General features: G+C 34.1%; 2 protein-coding genes across 2 annotated transcripts; one reads left to right on the forward strand and one right to left on the reverse strand.

Moving 5' to 3' along the window:
* Window positions 1-1,155: 1,155 nt before the first annotated feature.
* Window positions 1,156-5,542, reverse strand: LOC135159846 (mediator of RNA polymerase II transcription subunit 30-like). Its single transcript, XM_064115937.1, has 4 exons — window positions 5,332-5,542; window positions 4,233-4,727; window positions 2,037-2,293; window positions 1,156-1,340 (listed from the first exon to the last, which is right to left on the reverse strand). Exons 1-4 carry the CDS (start codon window positions 5,348-5,350, stop codon window positions 1,242-1,244), a joined length of 870 nt encoding a protein of 289 aa, XP_063972007.1. The 5' UTR covers window positions 5,351-5,542; the 3' UTR covers window positions 1,156-1,241.
* Window positions 5,543-5,592: 50 nt separating this feature from the next.
* On the forward strand, window positions 5,593-13,931 carry LOC135159845 (protein kintoun). The gene is made up of 3 exons (XM_064115936.1): window positions 5,593-6,179; window positions 9,795-11,380; window positions 12,918-13,931. The coding sequence occupies exons 1-3, from the start codon at window positions 5,658-5,660 to the stop codon at window positions 13,222-13,224; spliced, it is 2,415 nt and encodes an 804-aa protein (XP_063972006.1). The 5' UTR covers window positions 5,593-5,657; the 3' UTR covers window positions 13,225-13,931.
* The last annotated feature ends 3,535 nt before the right edge of the window (window positions 13,932-17,466 follow it).

A 17,466-nucleotide genomic window follows, 5' to 3' on the forward strand; every position in this document is an offset into this window, starting at 1 on the left:
TTATCCGTGTTTGTTATAGAATATTGATATTTTATATGAAATGGACCCATACAAATGTCAAAATCAGCATTTTAGTGGATAAAAAATTCCAATTCGTTCAAGACGGTCACATAACCATCATATAATTATGGTGATTGTTATGTTCACTCCTTTTCGCGGTCAGAGATGATGTTTTTATTATAGGAATTAGGTTTCACTTTTTCAATTAACTTCTAATGTGTATAAAATCATTCGGGTTTTCTCCACATTAAATAAGGATGTCTTCTAGATTCATTTCCTTTCCTGGAGGCTTAATTTTAATTACGAAGGAATGCAAATCATCACATAAATCGATCTCTACCTAAATTAGTAGTCAATTCCAATAAGCAATTAAAACCTACTAATTTGATCGAACAAGTCGAAATCGATTGATACAAGGACAACAACAGCTTTGATTTCGAGAAGATGAGTTCTTTGCACAAGTCAGCATTAAGACTTTTAATTATTCAAAGAGAAATGTTTGACTGCCCTTACATTTAGTATCTTCAGATAAGTCAACTAAAGATACTGATGTGAATTTAAAGTCTTTATTTGATACAAAACGACCGAGTGAGTTATTTACTCAGAATTAGTGGTGTGCCATCAGGTGCATATTATGAGCATTCCTCTTTTCCACATTATAAGTTGCGATCACATAACAGAGATAATATCATAAATCCGTTTTTCTATGATATTTTTATTCCATAACAAGACTGACTTTCATCGCTGTAGCGCTAATTGTTCATAAATGTGAGCAGTATTGTAGCTCGATTTATGTTTAAAGAAAAGTTATCGAAATGATAATCGAAACAAACCCCGTGATCATTTACCAACAATCTTATAATCGCCCAAAACTATGTACTTTTTATTGAAAATCCAAAACCAATACACAATTGATGATTTGTTCTTACACTTAAATAATAATAATGCATTGTTTTGTCTTCAGGTGAAAGAGTGGATTTTAATCTTTACGAGGATTCAAAAGTTTCCGGACAATTTCGTGGCTGTGACGTAGACTGTCTAGATATTCACGTGCGAAATCTGGACACACGCCTGGGAAGAATTCCCGAAGCAATTATTCGTTCATCTGACGTTATTTCATTCGAAGTGGAATGCATTAAAAATACAGACTGACAATTTTGATAAATTTCATTTAATTAATCAGTACAAAATGATAAATTATTTTTCTCAAACCTTAAACTATATGCACAGATAATTATTCCCTAAGATCGTCGCATATTCAGCATGGTATTTATTTCTGATATAATTCGTCTCAGATTGTCAATTATGTCCTTCAGGTGGCGATTCTTAGCTATGACTTGCTGTAAATAAAAAAAATTGAATTATACAATGAGATCACTGCACACATTAAGAAATGGATTGCAAATTTCTATCAATTAAATTTGTAGAAGACAACGGAGCAATAGGAACAATCAGGGTAACATGGATTTCTCAAACTCTTTTTACAAAATGCAATTTTCTTAGAATTGTCTCATTCGGCAATATGACCACTGAACGCATCCATATATAATAGATAAAAATGTAGCCTCAGTAAATTTTTACGGATAATTTATTTATATTATTTTCTTTAGTGCTTCTTATCAAATTCCGCAAGTAAAAAGATATTCAAACGTATGATATAAAGTCGGAAATCAGAAAAATTCCTCCTACTTAGCTTTCCCGATATTTATGATGTTAGGGCGAATTTCAAAAGGTCAAGAAATGAACGTTTTGTCGCGAAAATCTTCGATAGCATAGAACCATTGCAATAGGAAAAATTATTTCTTATCGAAACATGAAACGCATCTTCAACTTTGTACCCTTTGTACCCTAGGATATTCTGCGCATTTACAGACCTCATGCGCTCGAATCCAATAATAATTGTGGTTCATGGCCATTTTTGAATGACAAAAAAGACGTAAAACCGCGATTCTGACCCTTAAGAATTAATGGAATGCAAAATGTGAGTGTTGAAATGTCGTTTGCTACTTGAAATTATGAAAATTAATGTATTTTACCTCCATAGCCTCTTTACTCTCCATACAGGCCAGCCTGTAGGCCTCAGATGTCTTCTTCTCCTCAGATTTCATATCCCACTCTTCCTTCAAAGGTATTAAACTCTCAATATGGGTGTACTCCATTCCCTGGAGCTGGCAATTCTCGTTGCACTTCTCATAAATCAATTTCAACCTTCGAAATAACAGTCTGATCATTCTCAGTTGGTCTTGGATTTTAAGCTTCTTGTCTGTAGCAGCTGTAGAGGCCTGGGATGTGGCTGAATAAATAAATAACTGTATATAATTCATTGGTGTCACGACGAAATAGTTGTAAGTTAAAAAATTTGATGAAAATACCGAGAATAAAAATTAATAGTTTAAACGTGTCTACGACTAAATATTGACAACCTAAAAGTATTAGGAAATATGTTAACAAGCACACGAACAATAAATAATAAATAGGAATATTATTACGTAGAAATTTGCACAAAAAACTGGATATTGATCAGAAATCTAATTTATCACTGGCTTTTTTGTTTCATATTTTAAAATCATTGAATTCAATTTTTGTGTTTATGTTGAATTGATACAAGTTTTAAGTAATTCTTTATAATTAACATTTATTTATTTATTTGAATGAGCAAATAAATATTTGAATATTTAAATGTTTGTTGTATTTGTAAATTTACTAGAGTTATATATTTTTAATTTGTGCCATTGCACTAGCGTAATTAGATATTTTCATTTTATCTATCTGTATTTATTATATTTTTTCGTGTGGAATTTTTGTTTTTGTTTTTTTGTTATCACATCGATTTGTAACTTTACAAAATTTCTACCAAGAAACCTATTGTTCCCTCTATGAAACGATTTGTTAAGTTTTTTTACATTCTGAGATTGTAATGTTTGAGTTAGTGATAAAAGTATTGAAATGTAGGAACGTAAAAATCGAAAAAAATGTACGTTAAAAAATTGCACACCTGGCAAAATATAAAAGTTCAAGACAAATGGCTGAACCATATTTATTTCCATTTTTATGTTCTGGAGGTGAAGCATTTTATTGTCTTCTTTTTTAGATAATCTTACAACCATATTTTCAGGTCTTTACATTAAACGAAACACTCGACCTGAACATAAAACTGAATAATTCAACCGTAAATCCACACGTAAGAAAACTTTGAATTTTATGGATGAAAAAAGTGATAATGAGATTTCAAATTTTTCTCAAACTGGAAATAAAGTCTTCTAATAATTTAACGGTAAAAAGATGGGAACTTTACCATTTTTCGGAATTTGTACGTGAAAATGAATATTCGGTCTTCGAATTTCTTTAATTGTCGGGTAAGTTTAGCAAGACTACTGAAATACCTCAACTTTTTCAGAAATTCTCCAAGAAATTCTGGAATTTATCAAGAGATTTTTTAAATTTTTCTTCCAATATAATCAATTTTTCTGAAATAGATCAAAGCTGACAGCTTTTATGAAATTTTTCAGTACAATTGTTTTTTAGTGAAAAAATAATTTGAAATTTGGTGGAAGTGTCACTGCTTTGAAATGTTCAAAACAGAATTCTAATGGAAAATTCGAAATTGTGCATTATAAACTTTATGGGCTTTTTCGTATAATTATTTTGTATAGAAATATTTACAAAGAATATGTTGATGAAAAATGGCCAATGGATTTCGTTTCCTCTATTCCATATATACGATTAACACTTCATTTCCAGGAATGTTGTGATCACTAATTAATCATTCGACGTTAAACTATTTGAAAAAATCCGAAAAAAAATATTAAAAGGTGTCAAAAATTGCAATGTATCAAATTCGCTCCATCAAATTTAATATTTTGCACGAACATTGCCATAAAAAAACCCAAATAAAGGAAGTAGAATTTCGATAATTATTCGAAGTTGGATCAATTTTGTGAAAATATTTATCGACTTGTCTGAATCACAAAGAATATGTCACTTTATCAAATAAAATCGGCAAATAGAAGTCGTTCCATCAAATTTAACATTTTTCATAAATATGCCTATAAAAAGGCGTGGAAAAGCGAGTAGAATTTCGATAAAAATATTAGAAAACTGAATAAATGTTCTAAAAATTTTCATTGATTTTTCTTAGCCAGAAAGTCAACAAAATACTTGTTTTATCAATCTTCATATCGCCAGAGTTTTCACCTATTTAACATGCTACTTTGGATTTTGAAAAAACCTACCAATGGGTGCCTGAAGCACTTTCAGGGTCTGGAATACTTCCAAAGCTCTACTGACAATATCCTGAACAGTCTCTTGTCCAAATTTGCATAAACTGACAGTATTGAACTCCCTATTTTGTTGCTGTTGTGGTTGCTGAGGCCCAGGCTGTGTTTGTGGTGTCTGTCCTTGCTGCTGTTGTCCATTCTGTTGTTGGGCATTTGGTGCTACTGGTGTCTGTGGAGTTTGCAGTTGATTGACACTAGAATTCGCTTGCCCGATTTGATTCGTGGCCTGTTGCTGCTGTTGCTGCTGCAATTGCATTTGCTGCTGCTGTTGTTGTTGCTGCTGCAGTTGCATGTGTTGAGCTTGTTGTGCTTGCATTTGCTGCAATTGCTGTTGCATCGTCACTGACTGCTGAGCAGCGAGTTGTTGTTGTTGTTGGGCCATCACTTGTTGAGCATTCCACAGGTTCATTTGATTTCCACTGACTCCGAACTGCTGGGGATTCACCATTCCTGCAGGATTATTTAGTTAGTTTATTGATAGCAGTCAGTGTTGGGAAGAACAGCATTTTATCAATAGCAGGTATCTGCACTTTATATTTTCCACGTATTGTGTCCCGAAGTATCAAAATATTTTGTATTTTATACACGCAAATTGATTAAGTATTTGAAAAAAACAATGTTCTTAGAGGAATTTAAATGCCATCGTTCTTAATTATTTAAGATTCTAATAAACGAAAAGATGAATTGAGGAACGCAGAGCCAACCTAGAAATCAAATTAGAGCAAATTATGACGTAATAATTATTGACCAAGATAGTAACTATTTGGCTGCAAACGTTATAAATTATTAAACTATTTAATATTTTACTAATTTTCGTAGTAAGTGGTGGAGATAAAATGGTCTAGCAGAGTTCAAAATTCTGAAAAAAAATTCCTTTATCAATTAATCAGTTAATTTATCATTCATGCAAAATTTTACTGTAAATATTCATAATTTTGTCGCCCATAGCAATTGCCAGAAGGTTGAAATTATCTACAAAATATTATTGTATTTTTCATATGATTAGGTTAAATGTTCTGCATGAAAGATTCGTCCAATTATTCTCTTGACTTACCTGTATGTTGTGGATTCATCTTATTCCTCGATTAAAAAATATTCCAGAATCAGTAAACACAATATTCCAATTGACTATTAACCAATAAAACCACTTGCACTTTTAAAAAATGAATGATTTAACGGCGTAAAACATATGAACGTTCCGAGCAATTTTGAGGTTAGGAGACGATTCACTCTCGTGTAGAACAACAAAATGCATGAGTCGCCATCTGTCGGAGGTGATCTGACTCCATTTGTGATCGTCACGAAAAAAAAAACATCTCCCCAACAACGACTGAATACTAGCCATTCCAATTTTATTTGTAAACAGTTACTCCGAGTAAAATGGACGCGTGTGATCGATTGAAAAATTGGGAGGATTTAGACGTAACGAGAGAAGAAATTGAGGATTTAACAAAGTGCTTGAAACAGGATGATTTTCGTAAATTATTGATTGAATATGCTGAGGAGGTGACGAATCCAGAGAATCGTAAATTATATGAGAAAGAAATTGGCGAATTGGAGAGAGAACGTGGCATCGATGTTAAATTTATTAATCCAGAGCCGGGTTACGTCATTAAATCTAGTGTCAATGGTGATAAAAAATGTTTTATCAATATATCAAAGAGTGATATTGTTGGTAAACCAACTAGTCAACCATCGTATGAGGATGGTAATCGTGGACTCCAGTGGTCCATTCCATTTACACTTGCACCGCCTCGTGATGATGTTGATAAAAAGAAAAACTATTGCACTGTATTTGATGTTGTTTTTCATCCTGACACGTTATATTTGGCTACTAAAAATTCAAGATTCAGGGAGGTTGTTAATGCTACAGCTATGGACGGAATCGAAAAGAATTTTGAGGTGAGATTTGTTAATTCTTTTAGTGAATTGGGGGCCTTTGGGGCTTTGGCACCGGTTGGACTCCCGGCTTTACCGACGTCTTATGTCGGTTGCTAGAAGTTTCTGTCGCACAAATGCTCAATGATGGTGCATGGACAATAGTTCATCATATTTTTCCTCTTCATATTTTTACAGTCGCTCATCTATTGTATGGTATTTATTTTTGCATTCCTATGCATATAAATCTATTTTTTTTTTTTAATTTAATTTTTTTTCTTTGGCAGTTTCACGTCAAATGCTAAATAAAAAAAAGTCGTGTTTCCGATTGTCTTCGCAATTTTTATTTGAAAAGAAGTATAGGAGAGGAAGTTGTCATATTTTTGAAACAATTCAATTTTTTTACGGCGATCGATGAATTTTTGTCAATTTTCGTTTCGTTCAGCTAATTTTTTTTCTTTTTAGAAAGAGATAGAAGGCAAGGATTCTTCATGAATTTATTGGTTATCAAATAAGTGAGGATTTTTAAGTGATTTCTGCTTAACTGTGATAGGTTTTTTGCAGGTCGAGAAGAAAATTTGATTCTACGATAACGACTTCAAAAATTGATTAAGTTGAATTTAACTGCATTGTTTCTGGAGCTTTTTGATTACCTTCGAATGTATAAAAAAGGAAATTAGATTCCTAATGTTTCACTTTAAATATTTCACAATTTTCGACAAGAGAAACAATTTAAGTGGATGAAATGAAAATTTTTGAAAATTCATAATTTGCGGAAGAAAAATCTAATTACTCTCAAAATCCCTAAAAAGGTCTGTATAATTTTTAGGAAGCCTTGTTCTCCTGTACTTCTCAGAAAAAAATCGCGAAGGCAATCAGAAAGATGAAATTTTTTTCATTTCATATTTGATGTAAAATTGCTCCACATGACATTGCAATTTGCAGATTGGACGTATATTTTTTCGTATCAAAATAGAATTTTATTGTTTCAACGGTTCAATTCTTCAGTTCCACAGTGAGTTCCCAATAGAGCGTGGACCATGAAATATTCCTTTGCAAATGGCTCATTATTCCATTCAAAATGTCTTATTGCATGTGATTCCATTGATTTGGACTACAATGAGTTTTCAGATCAACGAAAGGTGATACATTCAAAGAACCATTAAAATTAGATGAAATATTCAGGGAATGCGAACCACTATACGATAGATTCGACCCCTCATTTGATTGAAGCATGAGGGTCATGTTTGGAGCCCTCGGAATGAACGATTGGAGCATACAGTTTAATCACGCAGTCCTCTTAAAGTGCTGACATAGTTGGGTACATTAATGAATTATTACGTTGGCACGATTGAACAAGACCGAGTGGTTGAGTTAAAGAATAACCCTTTTATTTCATATCAATGTATAAATTAATTAAATTCAATGGCTAAAATATGAAAAAAAAAATAAAAGTAATACTTGCGGAATATGTAGAAATATCATATAAGCTTAACTATTATGATGAAGATACTTTTGACTTTCCTTTCTGGCACTGTAAATACTATTACGTTTATAACATTTTCTTATAAAAATTCAATTTTCTGTTCCTACTCTTTTTTTCTCACCATTTCGTAGAAAGTGATGTTCGCCTCAAATTGCAGAGCTTTGCACGACAGAATAAATCTTCAAATACTTGAGACGTACTTTATTAGCTATTAAAATATTGAAGTAACGTTTCAAATATTTAATCTGCGGTGTAAAAACGAAATTTACACGAAAAATATGAGAAGAATGAAATTCATATACAAAGTCGGCGAACAGTTAAAATTATCACGCAAGTTTTCCGCGATATCATGTTTATGGGAGATATTCAATGTCGAACAGATCTGTTTTTTTAATGATTGGAATTTTCACAATCGGAGCATTTCAAAATCTTTTTAAGATATCAATATAATTCAGAGTTGCAAATATTTTAAAAATTGAGGAATCAATTTCTGGGATAGGCCATGTTAGTAATTAGTATAAAAATAAATACTGCATAAAATATAAACGTTGATCAAGAATTTTGAAATTCTAATGAATTTCAAATTTTAATTACTGAATTTCCACTTGGGATACTTCCGAATGAGTTCACAGTAATTACATTTAAAATGGAGACTATCCCGTGATGAAGAAAATAGGAAAGATGAAAATGTCGAAAATATCAGTGAATGAATAAAATCGTTGATGAATGAATTATGTGTACCAATGAAAGAATTGATATAACAAAAAGTATTCAACACGTTTAGAGACCTTTTTGAAAGCTAAATATTATGTTTAACTTTTTTTTCAATAGATTAATGTTTCAGAAGCCAAATAGGAAGCTCTTGATGTTAGACTAGATGATAGTTCTTGATGTTAGAATAACGATTTTGATGTTTTTTCATGACTTTAGAATATAGAATTATAGTACCCCAGATGGTGATATTCTTAAAAGCGAAGATCTCACTCATTTTGTTTATTCACTGGTACAAGAACGACGATTCGATTAATTTACGATTAATTAGCACTCTAGCGTGGCCATTCAATCTTGTCATTGAACAAAAATATCACAGAATAATGGAATATGATATTATCCTTGTTTGTTATAAAATATTGACATAGTGTACGAAATGATGGACAGATAGAAATTTGAAAAATCAACATTTTCAATGGCTAATAAATTCCGATTCGTTGAAGATCCCACTTGATCATCGTATAATGATGGTAATCATTATATGATGGATCATGTGCTCCTCTCTTCGCAGTCAGCAATGATGTTTATATAAAAAATAAAAATGAAGTTCCACTCTTCCGATTAACTTGGAAGAACCTTTTCATCACGAAGGAATGAAAATCTTCGTAATTAAAAGGAAAAATGGAAATCGTATGCTACAAGGAGAACAACAGCTCTAATTTCAAAAAGATGAGTCCTTTGCACAAGTCAGCATTAAATTCTAATAATTGATTTCAAATGATGAGAAGGTTCGATGATAAGCAATCCTTTAAAATAGTATCTTAATCCCTCAAAAAGAAATGTTTAACTGCTCTTATATTTAGTATCTTCAGGTAAGTCAACTAAATATGCCGATGTAAATTTAAAGTCTTCATTTGACAGGAGATCACCGAGTGAGTTAAGCTTACTCAAAATCAGTGGTGCGCCAGCAGGTGCAACTCAAGTGCGTTCTTCTTCTCCACAAGATAAATTACAATCACATAACAAGGAAAATACCGCAACTCTGTTTTTCTATGATATGTTTATTTCATGACGAAATTGTTTTTCCGCGCTGCAGCATTAATTGTTTATAAACGCGAGCATTTTAGCTTTATGTTTTAAAGAAAATCGTCGAAATAAACTCGAAACGAATGCAAAATCTCTTGTTCTTTTAATGACATGGAAATTGATTACTGTGAATTTTCATATAAATTGAAATGGTAACTAATGCCAACATATCTGCCCTTTTAATAATAATCTATATGCCATTCACTGGTGCAGTGCCCTTAAGAAAAAATCGAGATCTATTTCCAAGAGGATGTGATTTGATCTAAATCACTTCTAATATTTTTGCCCCCCTTCCCCTCGCTCCCGCGAAAATCTCTTCCTTTGATTTTTCTCAACCTTCTATCATGTGTTTTCAGGTAAAACTAGACAGGAACAATCTTAAATACCCGAAGATGAACTTCAAAGGTATCACTCAGTCTACAGTAATTCGGAAAAAATTGGACAAACTGCCATCCAATGATACCCCCCAAACTCATTTGGACATCGAACCTGAGATCTACCAGAAAATTATGTCAAGTTACGACGAGAACCGCGAAAAATACGCCAAAAAATTTGAGGTCAAGCCCTCGCGTCCCAGTCCCCCAACAACCTATCTAAACACCTCTAACTCCCTCCAGAAAGACTGCCAATCAACCCCCTTCACCACCCCAAAATTTTTAATAAAACACCAAACAGATCTCGACATTCAGGATTTTCAAACGTCTAAAAATTCAAAACTTAACGCAACAATTCCCAAAAAACTCGTCATAATAATTGATCTCCCTCTCCTGACATCTTCCAATGATGCAACATTAGATGTTCAGGAGCGTTTACTGACAGTGACAAGTGATAAGCCAGCGAAATATCGCTTAGAACTTCCCCTGTCGTATCGCGTTGACCCAGATAATGGAAACGCAAAGTTTGACCCTAAAAAGCGTAAATTAACAGTGACACTACCAGTGATTCGAGAGCTGAAGAGCATTGACGCCATCGATGATAGCGGAGTTGAGAGTGATCATGGTGGTCTCCTGGAGTCCAATGCCAATAAAGTCGAGAGTTCTGATAAATTGGGAGAAAACATCACAGAACTGATAACTCAAAATGGAGATGTTGATAAACTGTGTGGGACTAATGGAGAGACTGAAGACTCAGTTGTTATTGGGGATGCATTCCTCAGGGTTGATATCAAATATTCACTGCCACAATTCACGTGTAATATCTACGATAACACGTTAGCCATCACTGTTCACGTTAAGAATGTTGATGCTAATTCGATAAAGCACAAATTTTTGGTCAATCGATCGGGAATTCATATCGCCTTTTCGTCCGTTGGGGCAGGATTTTTTCCAATGTACTATGCACTTTGTTTCAAAATTCGTGATGATGTTCTTGTTGATGATACTGTGGGCGTTGAGCCCTGGGACAATAATGTGGTGTTCACTGTGGCTTTGAAGAATGTTGATGATGTGGAATGTTATCATGTGGGAGTTGATGAGGAGTTTATGGAGCGAAAAGATCTGCCCCATGTTGTTAATTTAGTTAAAAAAATTGAATCTCTTGAGTGCGATGATGTGAATATCAATGGACATCGGAAGATCGAAGTTATTCCCGAGAGGGATGAGATTGTCGTGAATATTAACACTCAGCATGGGGATTCAGATGATGAAGAGAATTTTGAGAGTAGAGAGAAAAACTTTAATCTTCAGAAATATAGATCTGTTTCGGAGAGCAGTGGAGATGAAATTTGTAGTAGCAGTGGTAGCAGGTGCAGGGGAATTTTGAAACACAGGAGAAGTAATTTTTCAAGATCTGTTTCGGAATCTAGTATTGATGATACAGCTGGTCTTGCTTCTTCAATAGATTTCAATTATGATTCGGTGCAGGACTTGAATTCTGAGTCTGACTGCTGCAGTTTGAAGAAGACTGTACGGTTTAATGATGTTGTCTCACGTCAATTATATAGGTAATCAATTTTGTAAACGTAATTTCTCGAGAAAATGATAATTATTTTTGTTGGATACGATAATCGTGTACTTTGATTGGTGAATATGTGGAAGTTGGGAGATTGTCATGAAAATTCTGAACGTAATAGTTCAGTAATTTTATTTTTTAATGTTAAAAATTAGAAGCGATAGTTCGATGTTTTTTAATGCATACAAGCAGAAATGTTTTTCTATTGTTGTAGTCTAATACAGGAGCTTTCAGTTCGATTGCATGTCTTTCCGAATTAGACAACCATTTTTTTTATTACACTTATTCTTAGTAAAAAATAATAAAAATAGAACTTAAATTTAATGACAAATTACACTATATCAAGCTCGTATCAATTGGAGAAAGGATAATCTTCAGGACATGTAATTCAATCAATTCAATCAGGTAGCAAATGGAAAAAGAATGTTTAGAGGAGCTCTAGCTTTTAAATAAATTGAAAGATTTTCGAAAACAATACAAAATTTTTAGAAAACTTGATCGCACTTGGTTTCACAATTTTTCCTCAATTTAATTGCCGTTTTTGTTGAAAACAAAGACACGTTAAATTGTCGAAACTTAACACCGTGTTCTATGGGGAAATCAACATGTTCAGTGTAGTCAAATATTAAAATCTGAATTTTTGATGCTTAAACGTAAAAAAATGAAGCACTTTTTTGACACTTCGTAAAAGATAATCCATCGTTTTGGGAGCAAGTTTTATTATTCCATTATTTCTATTGTATTATTTGTTCTATTACTTGTTTGAGAGAAAATTAATATTAATAGACCACCGTCTCAAATACAGCCCGAAAAAAACAAGTATGAGAATACGTCTGATTTAATTACTGATATTACATTATCTTTTTCTTGTTTGCTCTCACTAAAAGAAATGGAATTTTCAACATGTACATTTTCAATAATTGTCAATATTAAATTATTTCTCTCCTTCAATTGTCGATAGAAAGAAGACTATATGTGTAACAATAAATAATTATAATTTAAAAATTGGGGCTAATTTTTACAAATCTACAAATAAAAAGAGATGAAATATCGCATAGTCGTAAATACGTGTTATCCAATACATGTCATGATTTCTTTTTCAATCTTTTGTTACGTAATTTATTTGACAAATTTGATAAGGAATTATAAAATTAGAAGAATCTATTCCTGAAAGATAGCGGATTCTATGTGTAGAGAGTATTTGAATTTGTATTCCATTGTCGATGGTTTTTTAGTGATTTTAGAAAAACTGAGGCCAGAAAACTTTATGTTGATGATACATATTTGATATTCTCTCCTGAAAGATCTGTGTAATCTCTCGTTTTGGAAGTTCGAGAGGGCAATTATTACCATTTAAAGAATATCTTTTCAAAATTTAGACTCTCGTTCAGTTCCTTCTATGCCCAAACAATTCCGGCGGTAGTTCGTTAAGTCGTTTTAGCCCGTTCGTATCGAAATAACTTTCATTCATTTTACTTTAAACGTATGATAAAAACGTAAAATAATAATAATATTGTCTCTCTTTGCAGGTCCAATTCAAGTATTTTAGGTCGAAGAAAAAAGAATCAACGTAAGCTGCGGAAGAAGAAACAGGCGTTCGAGCGTAGAATGAGTGAAAGTGAAAATTCAGAAACTGAGGATCGTGATAAATACAAAATAGGGACTAAACAGGATGATAATAATAAGAATAATGAAAATGTTAAGCCGATACTTAATCGTGATAAGTTATCAGTTCCAATGATTTCAAATAACGAGGGTAAAAAATCAAACGATAATGTTAACACATCACCAAGAGTCGAGTTCAAAAATGATCTGATATTTGATCTTGACATGTAGATTATAAATCTACAACATAATCACTCAATTTATTAGTGATTAATCACAGAGTAATGAGAATGTTCAATCGATTTAACATGAAAACATTCCGAGATAATCAACGAATTGTTCTCAATAATTTTTCATCGGTTTAACCGAATATATTTGTAGGTAGTTTTGTGAGAATTTTACTTAGTGTGGAGTGAAATAAAATTAGGGTAGAGAAATAATCGATTAGAAATTTATTTAGGATACAAACATGTCTTCGATAAAAATTTGTATATTGCATAATATTCATACAGTGTGATAATAGATTAAAAATTACCAGTAATTCAATTGTGAATTTTAAAGAGAAAAATGTGATACGTTTTGAATTAGCGCCGTAAAATCATTGTACTATCAAGATTTTTTAGTAACAACGCTGGGGCGTTAATCATTGAGTCCAGGATGATATTATTGAATTGGGTACTTGGGATTATGGAATAAGGTGAACGGCATGAATTTAGCATGATAAATATTTTTCCCTCCAGTAGGGTCTCATTGTTTATACAATTTTAAATGATATTCATTTATATGATTTTATGTGATCGCATGAATTGTTATAAATTCATCTTATTCCATTGCACCAGGCTTTCATTCACCTGCACGATTTTTTAAAATAAATAAGACATGTTTGTTTGTATTAATGAAAAGTGTATTCATGAAGAAATAAAATTGAAAGTTATAAATTATGTTTTATTTCTCTATACTTAACAATAGTTAAGTGCATCATTAATTTTTACGAATTCGGCAGCGCATTTTTTCAACAGAATTACTTTGAAATTTTGCTCAATTATCTTTAAAACGTTAGTTGCATCGATTATGGGATTCAATTTTGATGTTCAAAATTTTCCACAATTAAAAGTTTAGGTAGGAAAGTAATATTTAAAAAATGAGACTATCATTTGACTTGTAGTGATAATTTTATTGACAATATGAATAAATTAATATATTAGTATCATTATTCTTATAAATTATAAGATTATTATTAACTTTTTAAAATACTTTTTATTTCGATGAATGTATGTTTATCACGTAGTCGCGTCCTAAATGTTTAACGTTTCTTTGACCCCTATTATTTGACTGCCCTCCATGATATCTTCCATCCCTCCTGCGTTTCCCGTTGGTCCTACGCTGAGCCCGCCACTTTTGGTGAATTTTCCTCCCGTTCGGTTCTTCCTTGTGATGTTGCATTCCTGTGGAAATGTGAATGAAAAGAAAACATTAAACAAAAGGCTTTGAAATTAAATATTTATTAAAATTGTGAGGAAACTGGGAGACCGGGGTTCGATTACCGACTGGGTTAAAGCGCAATTTTTTTCTTTGTAGTTCTAATTTTCGATGAATTTTTTCTTTGTCATTCATCACTTTTTTTCAGAAATCCTCAAGTCGCTACTCATACTGGGATTGCATAGCGCATCGGAAACTTATGTATTTCTCCTTCATTATCGACTAATCGCTAATGTAGAAAAATGGTTGGACGGACTTATTTCTGTTGTTTCCCTGTATCTAGACTATATGAAATTTCGCAGTTTAATTCTTACTTAATTCATTAATGTACAAAAAAAGCTCCATATAATTTTCTCCATTTTTATGATTTTCCCTAGCTCTCTGGCGATGGCTACTTGATACTTATTCGTTTGGGCATCGACTTAATCCCTTGGTAAATGGCTTGTTGATCGTTAATCGATGCCTAGGTGTTGATCAATCAATCGATAATCGAGTGCTAGCCGATAAGCAGTAGATTGCTACTCGATTATCTGTCCATGGTCGATCGCCAGCCAATAGTTGATCGCTATTCGATTTCTAGTTGACCCTCAGTCTATGAATTGAACAGGCATCAACTAGTATTTGACTGGGTGCACAACTTTATCTCGTTATCAAATGATCTATTGAGGCTCGCTGACATACAATTAACAGCAAGAATCCAATTTTTATTCAACTTTCGATTTCTTGAGGGAGATAAAAGTTGATTTGTCCAAAAATAATTTTCCCTCCAAAAAACCTTGATTCTTTATACGTATTTGGGCTTTTATCGTGAGTTATGTCATTGTTTTTTGTTGTTAAAGCCCAACGAACCAACTTCCATCCAACCTACACCCTCTCTCGACAACCGACTCCCTGAGCAGCGCGGAGATTCAAGGTCTTCCTTTGGATTCGTCGAGCAAAGACCTACGTTTTCGTGGTTGGATTCGGTTTGCGTTTGGATTTTTATGGAGTATCCGCATTGTCGAGATTCTGGTTTGTCGTTCCCCGGTAAAACGGACGGCTGAATTGTTACTCGCGAATTTAGGGGAAAGGGGTATTTAACGGCTTTCCTCGACCTCGAGGGAAAATTTCGTTACAGTATCGAAAAGTGTTTACGCAGTCCTATATGTTGACGATCTCGTATTAGTTATACAAAATATAAAGAATGAATAATTTAAAAGAATTTTTGATAAATAAATTTAGTGTGGTAGATCCTAAAGAAATCAAACTCTTTTTAGGAATAAAAATCACCCGAGCAGGTGATTAGATTACTCTATATCAGAGTACCTATATTGAAACAGTTTTAAATAATTTTAATATGCTCGAATGCAATTCAATGAATACTCCAATGGAAAGTAATATAAACTGTAACAGACATTTGGGGATGTCTGTTGGGAACCCCAAAGACGGGAGGAAGACCACCAAATCCCGAGACGACGAGTAGAATAAAAGCGTGAGTGAGAGGGAAGAGAGAGAGAATATTTTTATTTTTTTTTGTACTATTCCACCCCGGTGTGGCTAAACCCGGAAAATTGGGATTTTTAGATTTTCCCCTCCACCCACGGGTGGTCAATTAAGGAATTTGTTCGCCTTTTACCGACCCAAGTATGAGTTTTGTGGGCCCATTAAAATTAGCGCGAAGAAGGGCCAAATTACGAGTCATCCGATAGTTTTGTATGGGATTCACCTTCCGTTAATTCTACGGGCATTTGAATAAGCCCGGCTGACATACCGGAGCTCCAAAAAGCGGATTTGAGGGGGATTAATTACCTACGTTTTAGTTTCTTTTTTGGTGGAAGGTCGCTCGAAGCAGGTATAGCCCCTGCCTTCGACGAATTGCCAGGCTGTTTAGGGTTTGCGTCATTAGTTTTCGTTTTTTTTAATACATTTATTTAACCCCCTTAGATCCCGGAGAGTCAAACCCGCAGGAAGCGCCAAAACCCCAGAAACCCTAGTGAGCAATCACGTCCCTAGAGCCCGGTCGGTAAAAGGGAGAATCAGGACCAAAGAGGATAGACCAAAGTAGAGGCTCAGTTCTGGGGGCAAAGAGGATAGACCAAAGTAGAGGCTCAGTCAAAGAGGATAGACCAAAGTAGAGGCTCAGTTCTGGGGGTTTTACTGACGCCAGTTTCTCCACGTTACCGACACGATTTCACCCCCGAGGAGACGGGGCGCCACGAGTCCTACTGGGGTATCTGCATATCGGCCAAGCGGGGGGGCTCCGTATGTACTTATTCAACTGTACAAATGATCAACTGTACACAGAATTTTCAGACAGTGAGAGCACCACTGTGCAGGGATTCAACTGTCGAGACAAAAAGCTAGGCTGTACATGTGGACCCAGCGCCACATGTACAGCTTAGCTTTTTAGAATTTTAGAATTTTCAAACGGTGCTCTCACCGTTTGAAAATTCTGTGTACAGTTGATCATTTGTACAGTTGAACAAGTACGAACGGAGCCCCCCCGCTTGGCCGATATGCAGATACCCCAGTAGGACTCGTGGCGCCCCGTCTCCTCGGGGGTGAAATCGTGTCGGTAACGTGGAGAAACTGGCGTCAGTCAAACCCCCAGAACTGAGCCTCTACTTTGGTCTATCCTCTTTGGGTGACACTACGCGGTGCCCCTCGGAAAATTTCGGGAGGGCCTCGGGAAATAGGGCGGAGCCTCCCGGTCCGTCCAAATCAGATCACATCGACGTGATCGATCAGTCGGGGTCCGTTAATCGAAGGGATAAGTTGAAAAGTTTGACCCGTTTACAATAAAGTTTTGTTGAGTCCAAAATGAAGGGAAAAGGCAAGCGTAGACGCCTAGATTTAAGGGTGAGTTAATTGTTTTATTTATTTGCTTTGGGTTAAACCCAAAGCGCCCTTTCTCCACTTGCGGGTGGTTTACGATCAGGGTTAATAATCATTTCCTCAAATTGTAACGATTTACCCGTCAATAGGGTACGAGTGTTCTCCAGGTTTTACCTGGCC

Source organism: Diachasmimorpha longicaudata, chromosome 2, assembly GCF_034640455.1.
Source record: "Diachasmimorpha longicaudata isolate KC_UGA_2023 chromosome 2, iyDiaLong2, whole genome shotgun sequence".
NCBI classification, from domain to species: Eukaryota; Metazoa; Arthropoda; class Insecta; order Hymenoptera; family Braconidae; genus Diachasmimorpha; species Diachasmimorpha longicaudata.